The sequence below is a fragment of the Oncorhynchus mykiss genome, chromosome 10, assembly GCF_057628025.1.
Source record: "Oncorhynchus mykiss isolate SJ-2025 chromosome 10, ASM5762802v1, whole genome shotgun sequence".
Lineage (NCBI taxonomy): Eukaryota > Metazoa > Chordata > Actinopteri > Salmoniformes > Salmonidae > Oncorhynchus > Oncorhynchus mykiss.
The window spans coordinates 49,612,201-49,638,146 of NC_143031.1; the positions used below are offsets into that span (position 1 = coordinate 49,612,201).

General features: G+C 40.3%; 2 protein-coding genes across 4 annotated transcripts in view; both read right to left on the reverse strand.

Annotated features, from left to right (window-relative positions):
• Positions 1–845: 845 nt before the first annotated feature.
• LOC110534186 (small ribosomal subunit protein uS11) lies at positions 846–7,517 on the reverse strand. 2 transcript variants are annotated; one of them, XM_021618904.3, is made up of 5 exons: positions 7,482–7,517; positions 6,504–6,654; positions 6,175–6,336; positions 3,357–3,433; positions 846–959 (listed from the first exon to the last, which is right to left on the reverse strand). In XM_021618904.3, exons 2-5 carry the CDS (start codon positions 6,650–6,652, stop codon positions 892–894), a joined length of 456 nt encoding a protein of 151 aa, XP_021474579.1. In that variant the 5' UTR covers positions 6,653–6,654; positions 7,482–7,517; the 3' UTR covers positions 846–891. The 2 variants fall into 2 exon arrangements, with proteins under 2 accessions (XP_021474579.1, XP_090043131.1); XM_090187005.1 differs by lacking the exon at positions 7,482–7,517 and having other exon boundaries at positions 6,504–6,653.
• A 9,500-nt stretch (positions 7,518–17,017) lies between these two features.
• Positions 17,018–25,946, reverse strand: part of LOC110534188 (bifunctional heparan sulfate N-deacetylase/N-sulfotransferase 1) — a 106,322-nt gene continuing 97,393 nt past the window's right edge. For both annotated transcript variants that reach the window (XM_036933298.2, XM_036933299.2), the window contains 6 exons: positions 22,677–22,800; positions 21,894–22,068; positions 21,408–21,578; positions 21,063–21,172; positions 20,396–20,498; positions 17,018–19,710 (listed from right to left, as the gene is read on the reverse strand). In XM_036933298.2, the coding sequence (XP_036789193.2) occupies positions 19,591–19,710; positions 20,396–20,498; positions 21,063–21,172; positions 21,408–21,578; positions 21,894–22,068; positions 22,677–22,800 (803 nt within the window). In that variant the 3' untranslated portion in view covers positions 17,018–19,590. The remainder of the gene's footprint in view (positions 19,711–20,395; positions 20,499–21,062; positions 21,173–21,407; positions 21,579–21,893; positions 22,069–22,676; positions 22,801–25,946) is intronic.

A 25,946-nucleotide genomic window follows, 5' to 3' on the forward strand; every position in this document is an offset into this window, starting at 1 on the left:
GTGCACCCCAATACGTCAGACCCATGCTTAAGATATGTACCCAGTAGGTCCCTCAGGTCTTCTGGCACTGTCATTTTAACCATCCCAAAGCCTAGGACCAAGAGGCATGGAAAGGCAGCCTTTAGTTACTATGCCCCCAGCCTCTGGTATAGCCTGCCAGAGAACCCGATATGGCCGGGAAAAAAAAAACACTTTCGCTTTGCATTTCCTTTTAGTCTTTGTTATTTTTATCCTTGCGTTTGTGTAGTAAATATTTACATTTTTATTTTCTCTTCCTTTGAAGCACAGTGTTGCATTCCATGTCTGAAATGTGCTGTATAAAGCATGATTTGACATTGGCAGGTTATGGTAGAGAAATGAACAATCAATAATGTGGCAACAGCTCTGGTTGACACTCCTGCAGTCAGCATGCCAATTGCAATCGTCCTCAACTTCAGACATCTGTGGCATTGTGTTGTGACACAAAACAATTTAGAGTGAATAGCCTTATGTCCCCAGCACAAGGTGTACCTGTGTTATGATCATGTGGTTTAATTAATCAGCCTCTTGATATGCCACACCTGTCAGGTGGATGGATTATCTTGGCAAAATATAAATGCTCACTTACAGGGATGTAAACAAATGAGAAATAACCTTAAATGTGTATGGAACATTTCAATGTTAATCAACCCTTTGATAAAGCCACTCATCCCTGCATACAACTTGCTGCCAAGCAGGCTTTTTTTGCTAAATAATTTAAACGATTTGCTTGACGTATAAGAACATTCAATAGGATATTTTTCCTAGACAGACTTGGTGAAAAAAAAGAAAAGAGAAACCACTGAAGAACCAGACAAAAGCAGAGGTCGGAATTAACCTTTTATTGAGTGAAAAAACTCAAAATAAGCACATTTACAGACGACGCCCACGACGACCTCCCTTTCTGCGGGTGCTGTCTGATGGAATAGGGGTGACATCCTCTGCAAGAGAGCAAGCGTTAGTGAGCATGATAAACAGTAACAAGAATTGTACATGGAATCCTTTATTCATCAACATCCTTATTTTAACATGTTCAATGAATATTGTCTGAAGGGCATTGAACAAATTCATACATTTGGCCGAAATGTCTCATCCAAAGTCGCTTTGAATATGATCATCTGCTAAATAACTGTAAAAAAGACATTGTTGTGACAACAGTATTCCAGAGTACCGGATAACTTTAATTGAAGTCTCATAGCCGCCTGTCCCCCTTAGCCGGGCAATGGCACACATTTCAGCAAATAAAGTGTTTCAAACACCCACCCAGTCTAAAACTATGGTTTATGAGCTTACCATGAATTGTTAAAGATTTAATGTTTGATTTGTTACATAATTCAATAATGACTCAAATAAGATGCCAATCATCCATTTTTGTTTTGTTTATCAGCAGTAAGAAACTGCTAGCCATTGGCTGCTAACAGCTGAACACTGCTAGCTAACTGGCAATCAGTCAACTTTGGGAGTACAGACCAAGTAATTGACTGATCGTCCTCTAGTGGCCAGAGTAAGAACTGCCGAAAACGCACAGGAAAATTATTAGGATGTTTTATTATTAGGACGTTCTTGAAATAGAGGCATACTAAGACAATAAATGTGACGTAAATAACAGTGCAGGAAATGAAGAAATTGATTATAATGCTTTAAGTGAATGCTGGAATGAAATAATTAACTTGGCAAATGAGCAAAAGCGGTATCCATTAAGGCAATCGACGCCCGGCTCAAATAGAAGCCCGTTTAAGCACCTGTTGTGGTCAGTGATTTAAGCAAATAAAACACCCAGGCTAATAATTGAAAGTTTTACAGTATGCATATAAATTACACCGTGTTCAGGAGGCTTAAACAAAAAGAGGCTAACAGAAAAGTAGAATTGTTTCACATTTAGTATGAGACTAGCAGAACAATAATTTCACAAATGAAACATTCTCATCCTCCGGAAAACATCAATATAAGCAGTATATTTAACCATTCGTGCATGAAATAGGCAGACATGGTTTTCCCCAACACTCTCCTTGATTAGTTGAATCAGCCATGGCAGTGCAGTGCTATAACTGGGCGATATGGATTCAAATTAAATGATGGGGGATTCACAATATACACCTACTATTGATTTTTCTCTTCTTTCATAAATATAAACTTTGTCTAAATAAGCTTGCTGCACAATTAAAAAAGGTTGATACACTGCATTTCAAACAGTCAGGAATAATCCAATTCATGGCTTGTAAAGTTATACCTAGGCTAAATAGAAGTCTTCCAAAACCATAAGAGCCTCTAATAATTATATCAAAAAAGTTGATGCTGCTTTTTTTGCAATAATCACACATCTGGTTTTCAAGTCTTGTCTACGAAAAGGCAGTTTGTTACTCATTTAACCAGAACTATGCACATCCACTAATGACCAACCTCTAGTAGCAGGCATTATAGGAAATTAAAAACATCGCAAACAATCAAGCACAAGCCCACGTGCTAGTGAGTAGCCAGCTAACCTTTTAATTTAAAGCCAACGTGGATCTATTTGCTTGTTAAAAAGGTAGAAGTTAACTTATGAATTCACCCTCCTGTCCATCTCCAACTGTTCGAACAACGCCTGTTCACTTTGTCTAGATGAAATCAAGTGGCCTACCTGGATAAGATACTTTCTCAGAATGAGAACTGAGTAGCAAATTCCTTACATGTTTATAACACAATCTAGACAGCTAGCACATAACTGTGGCTAAAATGCTGCTAGCGGTATGGGGTACTGCAATGTTCTGTGCGATACGGGATGCTTGGGAGGTCCATAACACCGATTGAAAGTAAACTTTTATATGGTCATGGTTATGCTGACGTTTAGGGCCATCCCAAGGATGCCAAATAGCACTGATCATACCGCAATGCAGAGCACAACAAACTGAGCATTAATGTTCATTTATGTTCCAGTTTTACTGTAGTAGGGTCTGCTTTTCTTCATTTTGGAAGACCGATTCGGTTGGCCCAAATCTTAAAATGCAAATAGCGAGTTCAAACTGCTTGTTGTCAGAAAGGGAGACGTGATCTTGTGAGTGGCAGTGGGAGGGGCTTTGCGTCTGTGCAAGTGGGGAGGTGCACACAGTACAGAAGGCACAAAGGAGATAAACCAAAAAGGCAAACGCTCATTAAAACATAAAAAAAAACTTGATTCCTGCAATGCAGGCATTTGGAACATCGCACTAATACAAATTTGAATAAATTCAATTTAAATCGCCCAGTCCTACTAACAAGTGGACCATCTATTGGTCGAAGGCAGGGGTTGAAGAAAAAAATAACAGCACCATCTCGTTTATTACAGATACTCCTGACAGAGTAAATGAGCTAAAGCTTACCGATGCGTCCAATCTTCATGCCAGAACGAGCCAAGGCACGGAGAGCAGACTGTGCGCCTGGTCCAGGGGTCTTGGTTCTGAAAGGCAAAATGTTCACACTGAGTACGGTTGCACACGGTGACAATCTAATATAGTCCACTGTAGATAAATTCAGTTCCAAAACACAGAAAACTGGACAAAATACAGAATGCACGTAAACGCCCGCACGAGTAGAAATCCACTTTTTCGAGCTGTAAGAATGGTGTTGCACACCGATTTAAGTAAAGTCATAGCTTTAGTCAAAGTATGATATATTTGGCCTTGAAAAGACAGCTCCAAACGACCCACTTCGTGCAAATCCGTGTGAATACATATGATACCTACGTTTCGTTTCAGGGCTGGGTTTATTTAAATGTTACCACCCACCAGCATGGCATTGTTTATTAATCAGGAACAGGTGCCAAGTGATTCTTCTTTGCGACCGAGATGAACCAAGCAGCCTCATGTCCACTTGGCTGCCTGAGCAAATTAAAACAGGGCGGGGTACAAACTTGATATTGCACCGCCACCTTTTCCCCCTCCAGAAAATTACCCCAATCCATTCGATAAATTTGTAAATTCTAGTATGTATAAAAAAAAATAAACATCTGACCATTTTATAAAATTGTATAATTGCGTGATATGTCATTTAACGCAACCTGCTCCCCCAAGATGAATGTGTTCAACACTAAAGTTACGCTTCACTACAGTTCTTTGATTGGTGTAACGTTTGCTAAAAAACATCCAGATAATGATTTATTTTTTTTACTTGTCATTTGCAGTGTGCATGATCATGAGCAAAGACAAAAGCTGTGATTATATCCATACGCACTATTTACACATACGGGGGCTAAAATTAACACCTGCTGGTATATTTTGACATTGGTGGATGAGATGTCTATGTCACCAGCCATGTTGGCAGGTGGTCAGGGCTCCAGTGTGAGCATTTCACTCCCATTTGTGAATAAAAATAGTCAAGCATGATCACATTTATGGTCAAATGAATGCTGCAGTAGCTGTTATCAAAGTTATCCCCTTTTCTGTTTCATAGCTTTTAAATTAATTGCACTAAGTCAAAGAACTATGAATCTATATAGCCCATTACACCTTGTGCAGCAAAACGTCCTGGGTGGGGGCTGTGAGCACCTGAAGAGCTGAGTGAAAGATTCATTTTTAGACGAAAGTCTACTGAAGTGAGAGTGTCCTTGTGTTTCTTGGCTATTTACATTGTTTTGTCCACAAGCTTGGTTGTTTTTCTAGGTTTGAGTTTCAACTGCCAGGGAAGAAAAGACAAGGCATTCTATTAGTCAGAATCAATCTCACAGGCACAAACATGACGAGTCGCGCTACCACGGTAACCTTCTGCCCTAAAAAGAGTCAGGAACATTTGTCTCATTTGTGATATTTTGATTAAAATATGTGACAAAAAAATGAAATTACCCACATACCACATTACTTGTTACATTTGTTGTAGAATTGTATTTTGTTTAACCTTTAACTAGGCAATTCGGTTAAGAACACATTCTTATTTAGAACGACGACCTACCCCAGCCAAACCCTCCCTTAACCCAGATGACGCTGGGCCAATTGTGAACCAGGGTCTGTAGTGACGCCTCTAGCACTTGCGATGCCGTAAACCGCTACGCCGAGAAAGCATGCGTATCCTTTTTTGTGTTTTGTTGGTGTGATTTTAGTAGGGGGGGGGGGGGGTATATTTCGGATGGTAAAAAATGTGATTGTCTGGTAGATTTTTTAAAATTTACCTGTTAGTGACTGGTGGACCAAAAATATAATTTTATTCCCAGCTCATATAGTTAATTTGTCTGATATTCTGACGACCAGAAGGGCCCAACATTAGAAACTCCCATATTACCTCACTTCTAAATTGGAAATCTAGTAACGATAAGACTGATTGGTTCTAGAGGTTCTGTGGGTCTCTAAAGTTAGGGAAGACTACTTTCAGTTACTATGCCCCTAAGTCATGTAATGGCCTACAGGTCACTACAACTTTAGTCTTTGGTCCCAAAAGGGGAATATGAGGCTCTGATACCAATGGAAACTGCACTTGTTTTTGATTGATTGCATACATTAGTTTCCACTGACCTTTTGAATGTAATGCAACATATTTGTATGTATGTAACTAATGCTGTAGTGATAATGCTTGAATTGTCGCTCACATTGCTTGAACTATCTTTGGAAAGATGACCCTGGTCTTAATGGTTTCCCCTGGTTATATAAAAGTTATTTAAAAAATAAAAATATTGCAAAGTCAAATACATGCCAGTGGTTTCCATCAGTGGTGAAGTTTTCCTTAAATAAGTGTTTATTGTAAATCCAGCTCCAGCCATAGATCCAGCTTGGCTAATGTTTTGAATATGGCGTAGAAAAAATAAAATAATAACAACATTAGCAAGATACTATACCTAGCTATCTAACTAGATACGTTTAGCATGCTAGCTGGCTATATTGTGCTGTCAGTGACCTGTTTGTTGAGGTTTATCAACTCCACAGGAAAATTCTCACACCCAATTCGTGAATATGTAAAGTAGCATTCACCATTCTTCAGAGGTGGAACCTAAAGGTACATTTCGTCTCTAGGACAAGAAATTACATTGAAATAGCGGCTGCAACTTCCTCTGGGGGTGGGTCCTTTAATTGCATGGTATATTTACACATGCAACAAGAGTAGTCCAAGAACAATGTACCAGAACAATTTAACTGCACCATCCACTGTAGATGTACAAAAGACATGGAGCAACACCAGATTGTGCTTCAGATTAGTGAGGAGGGGGTTCCTAACCTGTTCCCGCCAGTGGCCCTCAACTTGATGTGGAGGGCAGTGATTCCCAGCTCCTTGCACCTCTGGGCGACGTCCTGGGCGGCCAACATGGCGGCGTAGGGGGAGGACTCGTCTCTGTCGGCCTTCACCTTCATACCACCAGTCACACGGCAGATAGTTTCCCTGGAGGGAGCAGGTACATGTTTAGAACAAAGCATTTGAAATCATACGACCGATTGCTATTGACGGATGGCATGCACTTTACACAGTTTAAGCCAGAAACGGCAGTCTTTTAAAAAAAAATTATTATAAAGCTGGGCTTGCACTGTTCCATTGCATCCTGTACTTACTTGCCAGAAAGATCAGTGACGTGAACGAAGGTGTCGTTGAAGGATGCAAAGATGTGGCAGACTCCAAAGACATTCTCGCCTTCGGCAACCTGGGGTCCCAGGGCGATGACCTGTTCTTCCTTCTTTTCCTTACCCTTACGAGGTGCCATAGCTGCAAAATATGCATTTGCCAGTATTGATGACGTCAGACATGTCTGGCATTAAGCATCCATTCAAGTGCCCCAATTTGGGACCAGGTGGAGTGGGCACCATTGCTAAATAGTTAGCAGGCTAGGTCTTGGTTAAGGATGGGTTCCTTTGTAGATAACTTCACCACAATATACTTTTGTAACTAGCTAGTTCACTAAGTAACTGTAGGAGAGTATATGGACAACCATTAACTAGCCATTATCGCAACTGACCAATAACCAACTGTCTGGCTTAAAAGGCAACGCTCGACACAAAAATCACATAGCACGACAGGCAAGAAGCTAGACTTGCTAGCTATATCATAGCATATACAACACGACAATTTCCATACCAAAATAACCCATGTGCGATAGTCAGTCACAGCAAAGTCGAGAGTAAAAACTACAGATGCCCATCGTTAGCCGACTACTTTAAGGTTAGCACTGAATTACCACGACAGCAACCTAACTAGCATCACTCAGCAAGTCTGTTCGATTTAATTTTAAAACGTATTCGACTTCAAATCTGCAAAAATGCACATGACTGAAGACAACATGGTTAACATGGCAAGTCATAAAATCCACTCAATATGCTCCATCCGGCAAACGAAATTCAGGCCTTACAGTGATGGAAACCGCTGCTTACAGCCAACACCAATGCCATCTAATCCAAACGTCTGAAGCCGATTTCAGACAAATTACACATTTAACATACCAATCAAAGTTCAGTGTATCGATTAAAAGCACAAATGACACATTGTACTTTATGTTAAACAGGATTCATTTGGATATAAATTCTGCGACATTGTACCTGTGTGTGTCTCTTCTAAAGCCGAAACAGGAAAGGAAAGAACAAACGTAACCGGGTTCAGAGTTCAAGCTTTCTTTTTCCGGAAGTAGACCATGCACTTCACTGCCATCAAGCGGTTCATTTGTAGCCTAAACAGCACGCACAATCTATCTCTCCCGTTGTCTGTACGGTGTATAAGTCAGAAATATAAATCAGATAAATGAAAACGGCCCATTATTGTATATTTCAACATATACAGTATGTGACATAAATGTACTTATGTGTGTGGATACATATATCTGTATGTATGGGCATATGCTCGTATGTGTGTGACACATGCAGTATTCACATTTATATTACATACACTACATGGCCAAAAGCATGTGGACACTTGCTCGTCAAACATCTAATTCCAAAATCATGGGCATTAATATGGAGTTGGTCCCGATTTTACAACAGCCTTCACTCTTCTGAGAAGGCTTTCCACAAACAAAAATATATGGAAATGTCTGCTCTACCCAAAATTACAACCAACTAATTGCAGGATTACCGCAAAAATGGAAGAGGCAAGTGGAAGGGGGAGAAAGTAAGGAACTTGTCTGTCGGTCCTGCATCAAAGACCAAAATTGGTTAAAGAAAATTGTGATATATAAAAAAGTATACCAGTTTCATTTAAGGACCCAAAAATTGACAGCTGTGCCACATAGATTGCAAAATAGTTGGGAAGAGATTTTCGATGTACTGATTCCATGGCACATGGTTTATGAACTGATTCTCAAAACGACGCCGGATTAAAAACTTAGAATTTTTCATTTAAATTCGGGTTAGAGTTTGGCCAGGGTAGGTTATCATTGCAAATAAGAATGTTCTTAACTGACTTGCCAGATTAAATACTTAAAAAAAATAATAATAATTTACATCCCAGTTTTACAGATTTTGCTGCGATGAGACAGAATCATTAGATAATTTGTTTTGGTACTGTCCACATGTAGCTTGTTTTTGGTCGCAGGTCCAGGAATGTCTGAAGAACTGCAGATAGCACTACTGGGTGATTTGAAAAATCATAGTCAATCGATCAATAATATAATAATACTTTTAGCAAATGTATCTTTAATTTTCAATCTGTAGAAACTATTAGAATAGAAAGGTTCAGAACTTTTGTGAAACATCACAGCAGAGTTGAAAAATATATGGCAAATAGAAATCCAATAGGGATGGAGATAGGTGGGAGGGGTTGAGTGGATCTGAAGGGTGGGTGAAATAACAAGATAACTAATGTAAAATATACGGTGTCCGTAAAATGTATATAGGTTCAGAACTTTTGTGAAACTGCACAGTTAAAAATATAGGGCAAATAAAACTGTATGGTCTTCAGAAATAGATGGGATGGGTTGATGGTAGTGGAAGGATAGGAGTAAAAACAAACAATAATAACTCATGTAAAATAGATTGTGTCTATAACATTTTTAAAGTATGTATAAGCTGGAAGTAGAAGCCAAAGTGTTGTTGTTCATTAGTTTACTTCAATTAGGGGAGGGGTGGTAGGGTTAGTGGAAAATATATTTATATACAGTACCAGTCAAAAGTCTGGACAGCTCCTCCTTCATGCTTCATGGTGGGAACCACCCATGTGGAGATCATCCGTTCACCTACTCTGCATCTCACAAAGACATGGCAGTTGGAACCAAAAATCTCAAATTTGGACTCATTAGATAGACCAAAGGACCGATTTCCACCGGTCTAATGTTCATTGCTCATGTTTCTTGGTCCAAGCAAGTCTCTTATTATTATTGGTGTCCTTTCAGTAATGGTGTCTTTGCAGTCTCCTCTGAACAGTTGATGTTGTAATGTGTCTATTACTTGAACTCTGTGAAACATTTATTTGGCCTGCAATCTGAGGCGCAGTTAACTCTAATGAACTTATGCTCTGCAGCAGAGATAACTCTGGGTCTTCCTTTCTTTGGCGGTCCTCATGAGAGCCAGTTTCATCATAGAGGTTTTTGCGACTGTACTTGAAAAAACTTTGAAAGTTCTTGGAATGTTCCGCATTGACTGACCTTCATGTCATAAAGTAATGATGGACTGTCAATTCTCTTTGCTTATTTGAGCTGTTCTTGCCATAATATGGACTTGGTCTTTTACCAAGTAGGGCTATCTTCTGTATACCACCCCTACCTTTTCACAACACAACTGATTGGCTCAAATACAAGAAGAAGAAGGAAAGACATTCCACAAATGTACTTTTAACGAGATGGGTGTCCCTAAACCGGGATGGATGTTACTAACGTGCGCTAATGTGACTAGAATGACGTTGAATACAACAGCCAACTTCCCAGGACATAGACATGTGTTATATGGGCAATTACGCTTACAATCTTATTAATCTAACTGTACTGTCCAATTAATTAACAGTAGCTATTACAGTAAAAAATTCCATGCTGTTGTTTGAGGAGAGTGCACAACAACAAAAAACTCGTATCACTGGCTTGATACATTCACCTCTGAAGGTAAATAATGTACTTGCATTCAGTACTCTTGCTCTGATTTGTCATCCTGAGGGTCCTAGAGATCAAATGTAGCATAATTTTGTTTGATAAAATCTATTTTTAATGTAGGAACTGGGGTCTACAGTTTGACCCCACTGCTGACTCTTGCACCTAGACTCCTATCTGAAAGTATGGCCTTTCTCTTACATTTCAAAGAAGATGAAAATAAATAAATAAACGCTTGTCTTATTATTTGTATTTTCTTTTACCAGATCTAATGTGTTATATTCGCCTACATTCATTTCACATTTCCACAAACTTCAAAGTGTTTTCTTTCAAACGGTATCAAGAAAATGCATATCTTTGCTTCAGGTCCTGAGCTACAGGCAGTTAGATTTGGGTATGTTATTTTAGGCTAAAACTTTTAAAAAGGGTACAGTCCTTAAGAGTCACACCTGTTAATTGAAATGCATTCCAGGTGACTACCTCATGAAGCTGGTTGAGAGAGTGCCAAGAGTGTACAAAGCTGTCATCAAGGCAAAGAATATAATTAGATTTTTTAAACCATTTTTTTGTTTTGTTGATTCCATATGTGTTATTTCATAGTGCTGATACTACAATGTCGAAAATAGTATTTTTTTTTAAATTTGAAAAAAAAACCTGGAATGAGTAGGTGTGTCCAAACTTTTGACTGGTACACACCTACTCATTCAAGGGTTTTTCTTTATTTTTACTATTTTATACGTTGCAGAAAAACAGTCTTTCCACTAAATGTTGGAACATTGCTGCAGGGAATTGCTTCCATTCAGCCACAAGAGCATTAGTGAGGTCGGACACTGATGTTGGGCGATTAGGCCTGGCTCACAGTCGACGTTCCTATTCATCCCAAAGGTGTTCGATGGGGTTGAGGTCAGGGCTCTGTGAAGGCCAGTCAAGTGCTTCCACACCGATCTCGACAAAACATTTCTGTATGGACCTCGCTTTGTGCACGGGGCATTGTCGTGTTTAAACAGGAAAGGGCCTTCCCCAAACTGTTTCCTCAACGTTGGAAGCACATAATCATCTAAAATGTAATTGTATGCTGTCACGTTAAGATTTCCCTTCACTGGAAGTAAGGGTCCTAGCCCAAACCATGAAAAACAGCCCCAGACCATTATTCCTCCTCCACCAAACTTTACAGATCGCACTATGCATTCGGGCAGGTAGCGTTCTCCTGGCATCTGCCAAACCCAGATTTGTTCATCGGACTGCCAGAAGGTGATGCGTGATTCATCACTCCAGAGCACAATGGCAGCGAGCTTTACTCCACTCCAGCCGATGCTTGGTATTGCGCATGGTGATCTTAGGCTTATGTGTGGCTGCTTGGCCATGGAAACCCATTTCATGAATCTCCCGATGAACAGTTATTGTGCTGACGTTGCTTCCAGAGGTAGTTTGAAACTCGGTAGTGAATGTTGCAACCGAGGACAGATTATTTTTTACGCGCTACGCACTTCAGCACTCGGCAGTCTCGTTCTGTAAGCTTGTGTTCTACCACTTCGCGGCTGAGACGTTGTAGATCCTAGATGTTTCCACTTCACAATAGCAACAACACTTACAGTTGACTTGGTCAGAAATGTGACGAACTGACCTGTTGGCATCCTATGACGGTGCCACATTGAAAGTCACTGAGCTTTTCAGTACGGGCCATTCTACTGCCAATATTTGTCTATGTAGATTGCATAGCAGCTCGATTTTATTTACCTGTCAGCAATGGGTGTGGCTGAAATAGCCGAATCCACTAATTTGAAAGGGTGTCCACATACTTTTGTAAATATAGTTTATGTAACAGGAACATTAATTTAGTGATACTTAGTAGTCATGGTAATAAAACGTTCGAACAAACGACTCAAAACACTAAACACATTTAATCCAATTAATTCAATTTTTTGCTCCAATCGCTTCTTAATTCAGCCATTTTATTGTTGTAAGCCATTCCCACATGTCCATTGGTTGAACCAGGTAAGCACTTCATGACAGAATCTGTAGAGGGAATGCAACAAATCCAAGATAAATAGCACATAGAACAGTTAGGGGTTGGGTTAGGGGTCATACATGTTTTTTTGTGGTTGTTTTTTTTCAAAAGCTTATCAGATTCAGTTGAATAAGAAATCATTGACCATTAATGCCCTATTTGCAATGATTAAATTAAGGGATAGTTCACTTTTTTTTTTTTTTTACACCTTATAGTCAGTAAGAGGGTTCCTTACCCTGAAAGTAGTCCATGGGCCAGGAGAAATTGTAATCCATGGTTCAAAGATTTTTTAAATAGCCACTATTGACTTGAGGGGATTTAGCAATCTGACTCTAAATAAATAAACTCAAAAAAAAAGTAAACTATCCCTTTAACATCTTAAATTTGTTAAATGGGGGGGAAAAATCAGTGTCTGGAATTCACCATTCTTTCTGCCATGAGTCATTTAGAAGTGAAATTTTTTAGAACAATATCATGACGATACCTGCACACTGTCAAATGCATATTTGTAATCGATGAAGAAAAAAACCCACTCACCAGTTATTGTTATCACTTTTTCAGGATCCAATCTCTTTTGTCTCCCATTTTAGCTTTACCACTTAGAATTGTTCAAAATAAACAAGTTCAATGTGTCATAATTAATGACACAGCCAAATATAAAAATTTGAGTTAGGTCTAAAGATAATGACTCTGGTTTAGCTGTGCAACGCTACAAATAATACATACATACAGTGCCTTGCGAAAGTATTCGGCCCCCTTGAACTTTGCGACCTTTTGCCACATTTCAGGCTTCAAACATAAAGATATAAAACTGTATTTTTTTTGTGAAGAAGGAGCACTGTGCAAGCGATAATATTGAAATGGAAGGAGTATCAGACCACTGCAAATCTACCAAGACCTGGCCGTCCCTCTAAACTTTCAGTTCATACAAGGAGAAGACTGATCAGAGATGCAGCCAAGAGGCCCATGATCACTCTGGATGAACTGCAAAGATCTACAGCTGAGGTGGGAGACTCTGTCCATAGGACAACAATCAGTCGTATATTGCACAAATCTGGCCTTTATGGAAGAGTGGCAAGAAGAAAGCCATTTCTTAAAGATATCCATAAAAAGTGTTGTTTAAAGTTTGCCACAAGCCACCTGGGAGACACACCAAACATGTGGAAGAAGGTGCTCTGGTCAGATGAAACCAAAAATGAACTTTTTGGCAACAATGCAAAACGTTATGTTTGGCGTAAAAGCAACACAGTTGAACACACCATCCCCACTGTCAAACATGGTGGTGGCAGCATCATGGTTTGGGCCTGCTTTTCTTCAGCAGGGACAGGGAAGATGGTTAAAATTGATGGGAAGATGGATGGAGCCAAATATAGGACCATTCTGGAAGAAAACCTGATGGAGTCTGCAAAAGACCTGAGACTGGGATGGAGAGTTGTTTTCCAACAAGACAATGATCCAAAACATAAAGCAAAATCTACAATGGAATGGTTCAAAAATAAACATATCCAGGTGTTAGAATGGCCAAGTCAAAGTCCAGACCTGAATCCAATCGAGAATCTGTGGAAAGAACTGAAAACTGCTGTTCACAAATGCTCTCCATCCAACCTCACTGAGCTCGAGCTGTTTTGCAAGGAGGAATGGGAAAAAATGTCAGTCTCTCGATGTGCAAAACTGATAGAGACATACCCCAAGCGACTTACAGCTGTAATCGCAGCAAAAGTTGGCGCTACAAAGTATTAACTTAAGGGGGCTGAATAATTTTGCACGCCCAATTTTTCAGTTTTTGATTTGTTAAAAAAGTTTGAAATATCCAATAAATGTCGTTCCACTTCATGATTGTGTCCCACTTGTTGTTGATTCTTCACAAAAAATTACAGTTGTATATATTTATGTTTGAAGCCTGAAATGTGGCAAAAGGTCGCAAAGTTCAAGGGGGCCGAATACTTTCGCAAGGCACTGTATATATATATATACATACTATACCACAGCCCCCACACCTCTCTGATTCAGAGGGGTTGGGTTAAATGCGGAAGACACATTTCAGTTGAATGCATTCAGTTGTACAACTGACTAGGTATCCCCCTTTCCATAGTCCCATAGAATTAGAATGAGTAAAACGGACATTCCCATCAGAAACAGTGTTGGTTTGCGTGAACAGCAACTAGCCTCTTTCACAGGCGATGTGCCTCCGGTTACCTGTTATCCTTAAATGTGCATTCTGAGATGGAAACCCCCCCAAAAATGACCCAATGTGATTAGATCTTCTTCACACTTGGAGATGAAATTCGACTGAGCCTGAAAATGCTTCTCCATCACCTGCAAGGCCCAGCCCTTCCATGATCTAAGGGCCTTTGACCCTTATAGTCATTCTAATTCTACGGTCTATACGATCTCTGTACATACCTCTCAGGTTGCTCTTCAGCAACATGTCAACATCAAAAGCACCCAACAGCAGCTCTTGCCATGTCAATGTAACTGTTGGCCTAGTTGCATGACTGCCCTCCAGACGTTCTTTGGGACCGTAAAGTTTGAGCCTGGGTGAATTTTGATCTGCAAAACATGAATAATTCAGTCAGATGCTGTAAAAGACTAGAACGTACTGTAAGTACAGTAACATAATACATGCTCTTTATTTAAAATAGTCATGCCAGCTAATACACTGACTTGTATTTAAAAATACACCATTATCTTAAGATTATATAAAAGTTAACAATCATGCACTGTTTCAATAAAAATAAATACACATATAAGAAAGTCTGTTTTAACCTTTATAGCTAAATAAAAAATTAACCAAATCAGCCATATCAATACTCAGCCAGCCTACGGTAGCACTAAGCTAATAGCAACCCTATAGAATTGACAGGCTAGTGTTAGCACAGTTAGCTTAGCGTTAGTGTATACCGTTTAAAAAAATACTAATAATACAACTCTGTAATATATAACACTTGAAATCTGGAGATGTCAGGGCATAGAAAATATAAACGGAGTAGAAAAGAAACCACAATATTACCTCAGAGAAGCTATGAATCCAAAAATTCAAACCAGAATATTAGCTGGCACCATTTCTTCATGTTATTCTATGGGCTAGGCTAGCTTGGCCGCAAACCATCTCATCTCTATGTCAAGATCACTTACAGTTTTCACTCGATCAATTGACACATTTAAAGTTTACAAGTTCAACATAAAAGGTAAATATCACTCAGAACACCATTTAGTCTCCAACATTTTCTATAAATAAATTGCTTGTGTACAGTAGCGGTGCGTGGGTAAAATCACTGGGGAAGCTAAACCAGAAAAAAAGCCATATTACAACCTAGTGTATGTGTTGTGATAATTGTGTTGTTTGCTCTGTAACCTGTTAGTTCATATGCCTTGACACCGTGAAAAATAGGCTTAAGGCCGAGACGATAAGAAGACAGTGGCAGAATAAATTCAACCACACCTTTGTTTCATCACAAAACTGAAATCAGAAGAGAAACCTCTGTCTGGTGAAGTCCACAAAGCACATTGCATGTAACAGGGAAGGGAGACTCTCATACCGCACCCCCTGCTGTTGGCAATATGCATAAATGATTCCCAATGGAAATTCTGGGAGGACTCAGTCCAAAATAATAGGTAATTACAACCCGACTGCAGTCATTAGTTAGAACCATAATATCTAAACCATGTTTTATAAATCCAATGTGATGCCATAACCTTATGGGCAGCCACAACTACAGTGTATGACAATAAACAGGTTTCTGTGCATTTTCAAAACTGACATAAATTATAAACCTACAATAGTTGTCTACCCCATCTCAATCTATTCTCAAAATGATGGCAAGTATCATCTACAGTAGCTACAAGAAACAAAGTAGTAATAATGTTGCCTAACACCAAATGCAATGACTAAATAATTAATCCCTTACATGTGAGATTTATGTATGGTTTTTAAATATGCGATGTAAAAAAAACTTAAGTAAAACATTTCAGAGAAATAAATCCATTGAACAAAAAAATAATCCATGTACATTTTGCATGAGGAAAATAATATAATATATTTTAAATTGTCTGTCACGTTCTTTGATATTTATGGGCATTCATTACTTTTCCCTATCCTGTTCCGTCAGGATTCAGCTCAAATTAAGCACTGGATTTACTGTTATATGACAGCTAAGAAGACAATTTACAGTCACTCACCACGTTTCCATCCAGTTTTAATGAAAGTAAAGTCATCTTATTTGGAAAAAATCACGACAGCTGTGATAGAAACAGGTAGTTTCGGTACAATTTTTATAAATGCCGACAGATAATTTGTATGACATGGGATCTTTTTGCGTCGGGAAAATGAATTGACAGAAATTGTAGTGGAAACGCCCTTATGCGCAAATATTATATAATAACCATCAGATCGAAGTAAACTTGGAGTCAACGCGATGATATGGTGTGTGGTCCTCCCAATACGACTCAGGACAGACACCATGCAGTTTATTAGGCTCCAGATGAAGTTAAGAACTTCACAGGGTGGTGAAAGTGCACGATGATCTTGATGCTCCTTTCCCAAATATATCGAGGGTCTCATTCTGGTGACATGATTGATGCTTGCCTGCCGTTTGACAAATAAAACTATTCTCGCTCTTATCCATAAACAAGCCTACCCAGACTGTATCTGCGTGCCGTTGGCTAGAGTTAAAATGCCAGGGCCAGAGTATCTGTATTTGCTATTTAATGCATAACTCGGTAGAATCGACTCCGTAGAATTGAAAATGCGACGGAAACACATTGAACTTTTATTATTCGGTACATGAACATTTAAGGGGGAAAAATACATTTCTGCACTGTCATCAAGCACTGAGTTTTATCCGCAACAAATCCGTTTGGAGCGAAAATTCGGATATTTTCTTGGTGATTTTTTAGAATATTCGCATGAAAATCTGTCGCCAGTTGGATGAAACCTCGTTTATGTGCCACATTGGCTTACACAGTTTTCAGGTTGGGTCCCTGTCCTGCTCTTATCACATTACATATTCCAAGAGATCGTCATCAACTACATGTAAAATAAAAATGCATGACAAAAGTTTAAAAGACAGTGGTTTCTTTATTTGTAAATTAAAAATCACAAAAATATTAGCTACAAACAATAAAAAATATTAACAACAATTGGTTGATTGTACAGTCCAGATGATTATCATTTCCTTATAGTTAATGATCACTACTCAATGTCCAACATTATCATACAGAGTGAAATTCACTGGGACTCCTGCTGAGTGAGTGGGGTAAAGAAGGAACTCGCTCGGCCCATCTCCTGACCGTAGTGTCTAGGCTCAAACAACACAACACCCTCCCTGATACTCTGAACCAGAACACTTGTACTTTATATTGCATTGTAAAACAGCTCAAAAGCAAAAGGAAATGACAAGACAAAGGATTTGTGACTATATTACAGCTCCTTGAACAAATTGAAATGAGAGCAGCATTTGTGCATGCGTGGTGTGTCACCACACAAGGTGCATGATTTGGTACCTTAAATACAATTCATCTAGAATGGACCCATAAGACCACACTTCTTTACAAGGGCCCAAGTAATACAAAATGCTAAATGGACCCTCGTATTCTGGAGCACTGCAAAATCCCTCACACAAACAAGGACGGTTCTCTTTAACAGGAAAGTTGTACCAAAACCTTCTTCTTACACCGTGTTGAGAAATAAATACTGTGCTTCTAGGAGAGCATGGATTCAGAGTAGATCATGTATTTGTACATACCGGATTGTAATACAACAAAGAAACATTAACCTCCCAGATTATGTTCATATTATTCGTATATGCATCCATAGCAACTGACAGGAGATAAAATGAAGTGAGTTTACATTCCTATAACCTTGACTAATAAACTGAGAAAAGAAAAGGCTCTCAATGTCTCCTGTATAGAACACCCCAGCTCCTCCAGAGGGTGGGATTAACAGTCTTGAATTTGCAGTTTCAAATCCAATTTCACCTCTTAATTTTCCCAAAGTCTTTGCAGAACACACCTGATTGGACACTATGAAAGTGGGCTAGGACTATAAGCTGTGTTGATGAACAACGTCCGAGGATGACGTGGGACAGTGTGAACCTTTAAGAGCCATCCAACAAGGAAGGATAAGGACCACTTCTTACAGGCCGCCATTTACACAACCAACTGATCCAGTGGGCTTGGGTTCAAAGGGCATACTACATCAACCGCTGCAGAGCTAGAGATATGTTGCTGTGACCTACGCTCCCCGGGTGTGTTGGTTTGACCACAACATGTGGCAAAGCCATTCCAAGTGGAAGGGAAGACCGTGTTGTCTGTATCTGGAAACTAGGAGACAAGGGCTAGGGGTACCAGTATCCTTCCCCCAATGGAGCCGATCAAAAGATATCCTTCTATTCTGCACTCACCTATTGTACAGGCACAAAAGGAGTAACAAATCAAATGACAGAATGAATAGGGAAGTGATTGAGCTCGAGTCAGTTGAGTTGGGAAAGACCATGGAATCAACATCCTGCTCTATTAGCGGAAAATCAAGAGACGTGCTCGGTACAGTAACAAGTTGGATGGCGACAAGGATGCCCGTCTCCTTGGAGTGAAATTGCAATATCCACTTTAAGGCCTTTAAAACATGCAGCTACATTGTTCATGTCACATTTACGTTCAGTTTGTAGTGTACTTTACAGACATGGTAGGGTCCAGCTGTATTTAGGAATGGGTTTTCAATATTTCATTATTAAGGCAGTTCCGACCAAGGACAACGTTCCACTGACCAAAACAAAGCAAGCTGGTCTCATTTGGAAATATTACTGTTTTCACTTTTTTAATCCCACTGTACTGTGTATTCATTCAATTGAAGGTCTTAGAGACCCAAAGGTGATTTGACTTGATAAAGGTCAAGTATCAGTGTGGTCTGTGGGAGCAATTCGTGGACTCCAGTTATGTTTTCAGATGAACACAGATTAAAAACATGGGACAGTTGAAAGGAACATACAAATGCTCGAAAGATGCATTGCGCAACCATAACAGCTCGGAAAGAAATACAGACATCCAGCAGTATATGAGTGTTAATGATTCAAATATAAATTCAGAAATACTTTCAAATTAACAATCCACTCCGGCACTTGAATATCCATTATTGGCTAGTGTATTTTTCCTTTACTGGCACAGAGAAACAAAGTCTTTCTCCGACCCTCTGCAAAGAGCACAGAGAGTGAGTGTGTCTGCCTGTCTGTGTGAGAGACCGAATAATAACATTGGTTCTCCTTGAGGAAATGATACATCTCTTTGATCCCTCCCTCCTCTCGCTTTGCCCCAGCGTTGCTGTGTGCATGTGCCCATGGTTAAGACGGGCACTTTGTCATTCTTTCGGAGAAAGAAATAGAGCAATCCTAAACACAGTTCATGTCTCTCCTTCACCCCTGCCTCTTTCCCTTCTGGAGGCCCACACCCCAAACTGGGGTCGTTGGGGGCCACTGGGTTGAGTGGGCATGGAGGGCCTGCTGTGTCTCTCCCGCTTCCTCAGCTCCTGGTCACCCCGCGTGGCGCTGGCTGGCTGGAGCGGAGGGGAGAGTGCACCCCCTATGTGTGAGCAGGCTGGGGTGACGTCTCTGTCCTTGTGTCCTTGGCCATGCTGAGGCTACCTGGTGTGGATCAGCTCCTCCCTGAGCCAGCTGGGCAGAGGCTGGCCCATCTTATAGAGCAGCTTGGACAGCTCTATGTTGTGGTCCCTGTAATGCTCCCTAAGGAAGGCGCGAGACTGCCACAGGACGAGAGAGAGAGAGCGAGAGGGGGAGAGTCAAATATAGGGTCATATAGTTACAAGACAATTTTGAATAGACCAATACATCATTTATAGTTCCCACCCTGGATACAGTAATTGCCCAAATTGCTCAAATTATATACAAATATTAAAATGTTATCATGAATATCTAACTTTTATGCACAGGGAACAATACCACATTACATTGTCTATGATCTGTAGTTAACTTAGTGTGCAGAGATTTTTTGCCCAGATACTGAGCAACTCAGGCAGCGGGCACTGCAGCTCTGTGAGTCTCATGAGCCCTGCCATTCTGACTGCAGCAGAGAGAGAAAAATCACCCGCCATTACCCAGCTAATTACCTCCGAGGTGTCTGTGCCAAAACAGTCAAGGTAACTTCAAGGACCTGAGCTGTGCCCACTGCCCACCCTGCCCCCCCTCACAACTCCACTCTATGTCTGCTCATTAGAGACACTGCCCGATCTGGTGGCTTTCCAAACCCAGCCTGAAAGGAGCGGAGTCTGTCACAGACAAGCAATGATAAAGCAGCACTGACTGTAGGAAATACATATTTTTTTCCTTCTATAAAATCTAAAAATACTTGCTTTTCAAGGTGACAAAAGTGAAATAAGTGTGGAATAATTGAATCCACTTATCTTGAGGGAAAGGTTCGTAACTTACATCTGTGTCCATCTCGGGGTATCGCCGTCCTTTACTCTTGCCCAAGCATTTGGTCTTCCCCCCATCTAACAACTGGCACCAGAACCCTTTTTTGGGATCAAACCTAGAACAGAGGAACACAGAACCATAAAACAGAGGAGGGCCAGTCAAAGATGATGAAAATAAATTCCCAACCTAATCAAAAAGGGAACAATCCTGAACAGATGGTTTGCGGCTCTTCGTGTTTAGAGAAGAGATGCGGGACAAAGCATATCCATTGTCTACAGAGGATGTGGCAGACAGATGTGGCTGTTTACAAGGATGGCTGAGTGATTATGTGGTCAAGCATCAGAGGCAGAAACAGAGATATGGGGGGGGGGGGGGGGGGGAGCTGGAGACCAGGGGGAGGCAGAAGAAAGGGAATAGGTTGGCAGAGAGATGTCAAAGTGATGGTAATCCCTCCAGAAGGGAACATTCTGAAAAATCACATCAAAGCTGTTTACAAAGCAAGCACCTCTGCTCTAAACAGGAAAGATAGGCTCCTGCACAACCACACGGGTGTTGGCCAGCTCAACGCATTAATACGCATAATGTTACATTCCACAACGGTTAGGGAAACAAAAGCCTTCATGTGTTGGCTCCAGCAAGTGGGTCTACAGTGGTTTCGAAGCCCGAATAAGACACTCACGCTAGGATCTTGTGGTAGTTCAGTGTGTTCGTCAGCCCAAGGAACTTCTGGATCTTGTCCATCAAAGCAAAAGGCTCTGTTCTCAGCACCTGACCGTCCAGAACCAGAATCTGAAGAACCAGTCACAACAGCACAGTAGGTCAGATAGACTAGGTGAGCGATCTTAAATTCAACACCGACAACAGCCTATACACACACGCACGCACACTGTACTAACCACGTTCACATAGCATATACAGACTGAATAAATGTTTGTTTCCATTTAAGCACATGCTTATGCACAATCACTGTAAAACACACATGAGTATAAGCATGCACACCTGGGACCCAGATGACCAAACATACCTGGCTGAGGTGGTAGTGGTTGAGCCAGCGGCCCAGATGGGTGGCGTACCAGCCCGGTACCAGACAGCGGTTCTGGAGCACCCGCAGCTTGATGGGGGCATTGCGGCCAGCAGTGATGACGTCATGGAAAGTATACTTCAGGGCGACTGAGTCACCATGGGCACGTTGGTGCTGGGGCAGAACAGACAGATATGACGTCACAGTCAGCCCACCTTGCCAGATTCCTCCAGAGTGCTGTGTCCTTGCAGAGGGCATTCCAACTCATTTCACACTCCTACAAACCGGTACATCACCTATTTCTATACCAGGATATTAGATACTTTATTTGCAAGCTCAAGGGAAATCAGCAATGCGGCTGACCTGGAAAAGGAGTAAAGCTACCCTCAAGCCACCCACAGCATTTCACCCAATTGCTATCCCTATAATAGAGTCTGGTGTTGGAAATGGAACGATGGGAAGTGTTTTTTCTCTGGGAGGGAGGCTCACCTGGTACCATGAGTAGGCCCTGTCTGCAGGGTTGATGAGGATGGTGATGATTTTGGCCTTGGGCAGGAGGGCGGCAGCCCGGCGTGCAGCCACCTCCGAGTCAAAGTAGTTGGCGCTCTTCTCAAAGTAGTAGTCTGAGCTGGTGTTGGAGGGTAGGGGAAAGTACTCCATGTACCTGTTCCAGCGAGGACAAACAGACAGAGCAGTTTGAACCGGATTAGATGAATCTGTCACCAAAAGACAATTCATTATCACCATTTAAAGTACAACAACAATTGCTTGACAAAAAGGATCAGAATGATTCAAGATAAACAATGTCATTCCTGTCCATATAACAAATAGCAACATCCTAGTTTTATTTGTCATAAATAACTATGAAAATGATTAAATGTTCTGGATAAAACATATGACTGCACCGGCAAAAACCAGTCACTAGCAGAAAGAGACCAATTTTCCACAACCGAGCCCACCACACATTAATACAATGGTCTGCTTTCTGTTAATCAATGATTGAGCTCAGAGGGGGATGAACCAAAGCCTCTCCCTTTGAAGGATGAAACATTCCTCTAAAGCCAAAAATACTAAACTGGAATATGTCTCAAAACAGTTGGTTTAATACAGTATGAAAAGCATGGCGGGTGAACATTAGACATTTCTCTTTCCATTCTAACATGCTGCCCCCAAAACACAACCAGGAATGTTGGAAATGTCTTGGAGAAGAGGAATTAGTGCCGTAGTGGTGGCAATGAAAATGATAAAAGTAGAACAAGGGAAGTCACGTACCAGTCGATGCCTCTGTGGTAGTTGTGGCCATTGAAGAATTGGATCTCCTCAAAAGTCTCCTTGCTGGGGTAGTTACTGGTCAAATCAGGATGCATCCCCAGGAACAGATACAGGGCTGTGGTGCCTGCACAAAGACCAGCAGTTTTCATGAGTATTGCTTATACAAATATCCAATATAGATACTATTAGGCAATGTACATTTTTGTTAGATATTAGACATAGTGCCTTCAGAAAGTATTTGCACCACTTCAGTTTTTCCAAATGTTGTTGTGTTACAAAGTGGGATAAAATATATTTAATTATAATTTTTTGGTCAACGATCTACACAAAATACTCTATAATGTCAAAGTGGAAGAACAATTCTTACATGTATTAAACATGAAAAATAGAACACTAATATATCTTGATTAGATTAGTATTCAAAGTCGTGATTAGTATTCAATGTCGTCTTGATAAGAAACTCCAGTGTATATTTGGCCTTGTGTTTTAGGTTATTGTCCTGCTGAAAGGTGATTTCATCTCCCCGTGTCTGTTAGAAAGCAGACAGAACCACGTTTTCCTCTCAGATTTTGCCTAGTCTTTGCCGATAACAAGCATACCTCACAAAACGATGCAGCCACCAACATTCTTGAAAACATGAGTGGTACTCTGATGTGTTTTTTTGGGTAGGGATTTTCCCAAAAATAACCCTTTGTATTCAGGACAAAAAGTTTATTTATTTGACACATTTTTTACTTTAGTGCCTTGTTGCAAACAGGATGCATGTTTTGGAATATTTTATTCTGTACAGGCTTCCCTCTTTTTACTCTTATTAGTATTGTGGAGTAATTACAATGTTGTTGATCCATCCTCCGTTTTCTCCCATCACAGCCATTAAACTTTGTAATTGACTGGAAACCCTGAGTGGTTTCCTTCCTCTTTGGCAATAGAGTTAGTAGTAGTGACTGGGTGTATTGATACACCATCCAAAGCCTAATTAATAACCATGCTCAAAGGGATATTGTCTATTTTTTTTTTTACCCATCTACCAATTGGTGCATTTCTTTACGAGGCATTGAAAAACCTCCTTGGTCTTTGTGGTTGAATCTGTGGTTGAAATTCACTGCTCGATTGAGGGACCTTACAGATAATTGTATATGTGGGGTAGAGATTGGCTAGTCATTTAAAAATCAGGTTATTGAATTATTATTGAACACAGGGTCAATGCAACTTATGTGATTTGTTAAGCACATTTTTACTCCTGAACTTATTTAGGCTTGACTGGAAGGGGTTGAATACTTACCGACTCAAGAGATTTTAGATTATTTATTTTTGATTGATTTCCAAAAAGTTCTACAAACAATATTCCACTTTGACATTATGGGGTATTGTGCGTAGATCAGTGACACAACATCTCAATTTAATACATGTTAAATTCAGGCTGTAACTCAAGAAAATGTGTGTGTGGGGGGGGGGGGGGGGAATCAAGTAGGTGAATATTTCTGAAGGAATTGTAAATGCCAGGGGTGTAAAGTATTTAAGTAAAACTACTTTAAAGGACTACTTAAGACATTTGAGGGTATCTGTAATTGACTTTTTTTTGTGACAACTTTTACTTCACTACATTCCTAAAGACAATAATGTACTTTTTACTTCATACATTTGCCCCTGGCTGTCCGTCAATTTAATGATTTTTTAAATTTTTTATTCTGTCTGTTTTGCTTAATAAGGAATTTGAAATGGTTTATACTTTTACTTTTGATACTTAAATACATTTGAGCAATTCCATTCACATTTGATACTTAAGTATATTTAAAACCAAATCATTTTAGTCTTACTCAAGTAATATTTCACTGGGTGACTTTCACTTTTACTTGAGTCATTTTCTATTCAAAAGGTATCTTTACTTTTACTGTGTGATAATTCTGCACTTTTTTCACCACTGGTAAATGCTAAAAAAAATTGGATATATTTCTGGTTCTTACCAGAGCTATTTACTACCCATCTGAAATGTGCTATAGCTTTAAATAGCAACAGGTCTACCTAGAGGCTGAGAGCCCAAAACACTCAACTAAGTAAGAGATAAAGTGCCAGGTAAAGAGGAGTGGTGGATGTAAAGTTGACAGACAAGATGGCTGATGAGACTATAGTGAATGCTGGTGCAGTTTGGTAATTACAATGGTGAAATGTGTAAATTTACTCTCAGACCCAACCCCCTAATCCGTTTTTATTGAAAAGATTAACATTGTCATTTTACAGCAGTCTCAGGAGGGCTATTGCTCCCTTAAGACATCTTTAAGAAGTTTAATTAGGCTACGCACTAAACCTGAAATTCCCATTTAGTGGGAAGCAGTCAAGGTTACAATAAAACCCAATGACTGACTGCTTGACTGCCACTGTGGTGATCCTATAAATTAAATAAAGTGTGTGACACTCCGTAAATGACTGCCCAGATGCCAATTATCCATCCCTTCTCTCCTTGCTGTCAATAAACAGAGGTTCAAGGCTGTTCCATGCTAGGCAGAGAAGCGCTTGTCCTTCTGGTGCAGTGGTGCAGTGGATAGTCTACAGTTAGTCTACTCTACACACCACTAGGGTATGGCTATCTGAGACACAGTACATTATCTATAATGTCTCTGGATGTACAGGTAACTTCCAAAATAAAGGAAACACTTGAGTAAATGGGGGATACAAAGTACACTGCTCAAAAAAATAAAGGGAACACTTAAACAACACAATGTAACTCCAAGTTAATCACACTTCTGTGAAATCAAACTGTCCACTTAGGAAGCAACACTGATTGACAATAAATTTCACATGCTGTTGTGCAAATGGAATAGACAACAGGCGGAAATGATAGGCAATTAGCAAGACACCCCCAATAAAGGAGTGGTTCTGCAGGTGATAACCACAGACCACTTCTCAGTTCATATGCTTCCTGGCTGATGTTTTGGTCACTTTTGAATGCTGGCGGTGCTTTCACTCTAGTGGTAGCATGAGACGGAGTCTACAACCCACACAAGTGGCTCAGGTAGTGCAGCTCATCCAGGACGGCACATCAATGCGAGCTGTGGCAAGAAGGTTTGCTGTGTCTGTCAGCGTAGTATCCAGAGCATGGAGGCGCTACCAGGAGACAGGCCAGTACATCAGAAGACGTGGAGGAGGCCAACAACCCAGCAGCAGGACCGCTACCTCCGCCTTTGTGCAAGGAGGAGTAGGAGGAGCACTGCCAGAGCCCTGCAAAATGACCTCCAGCAGGCCACAAATGTGCATGTGTCTGCTCAAACGGTC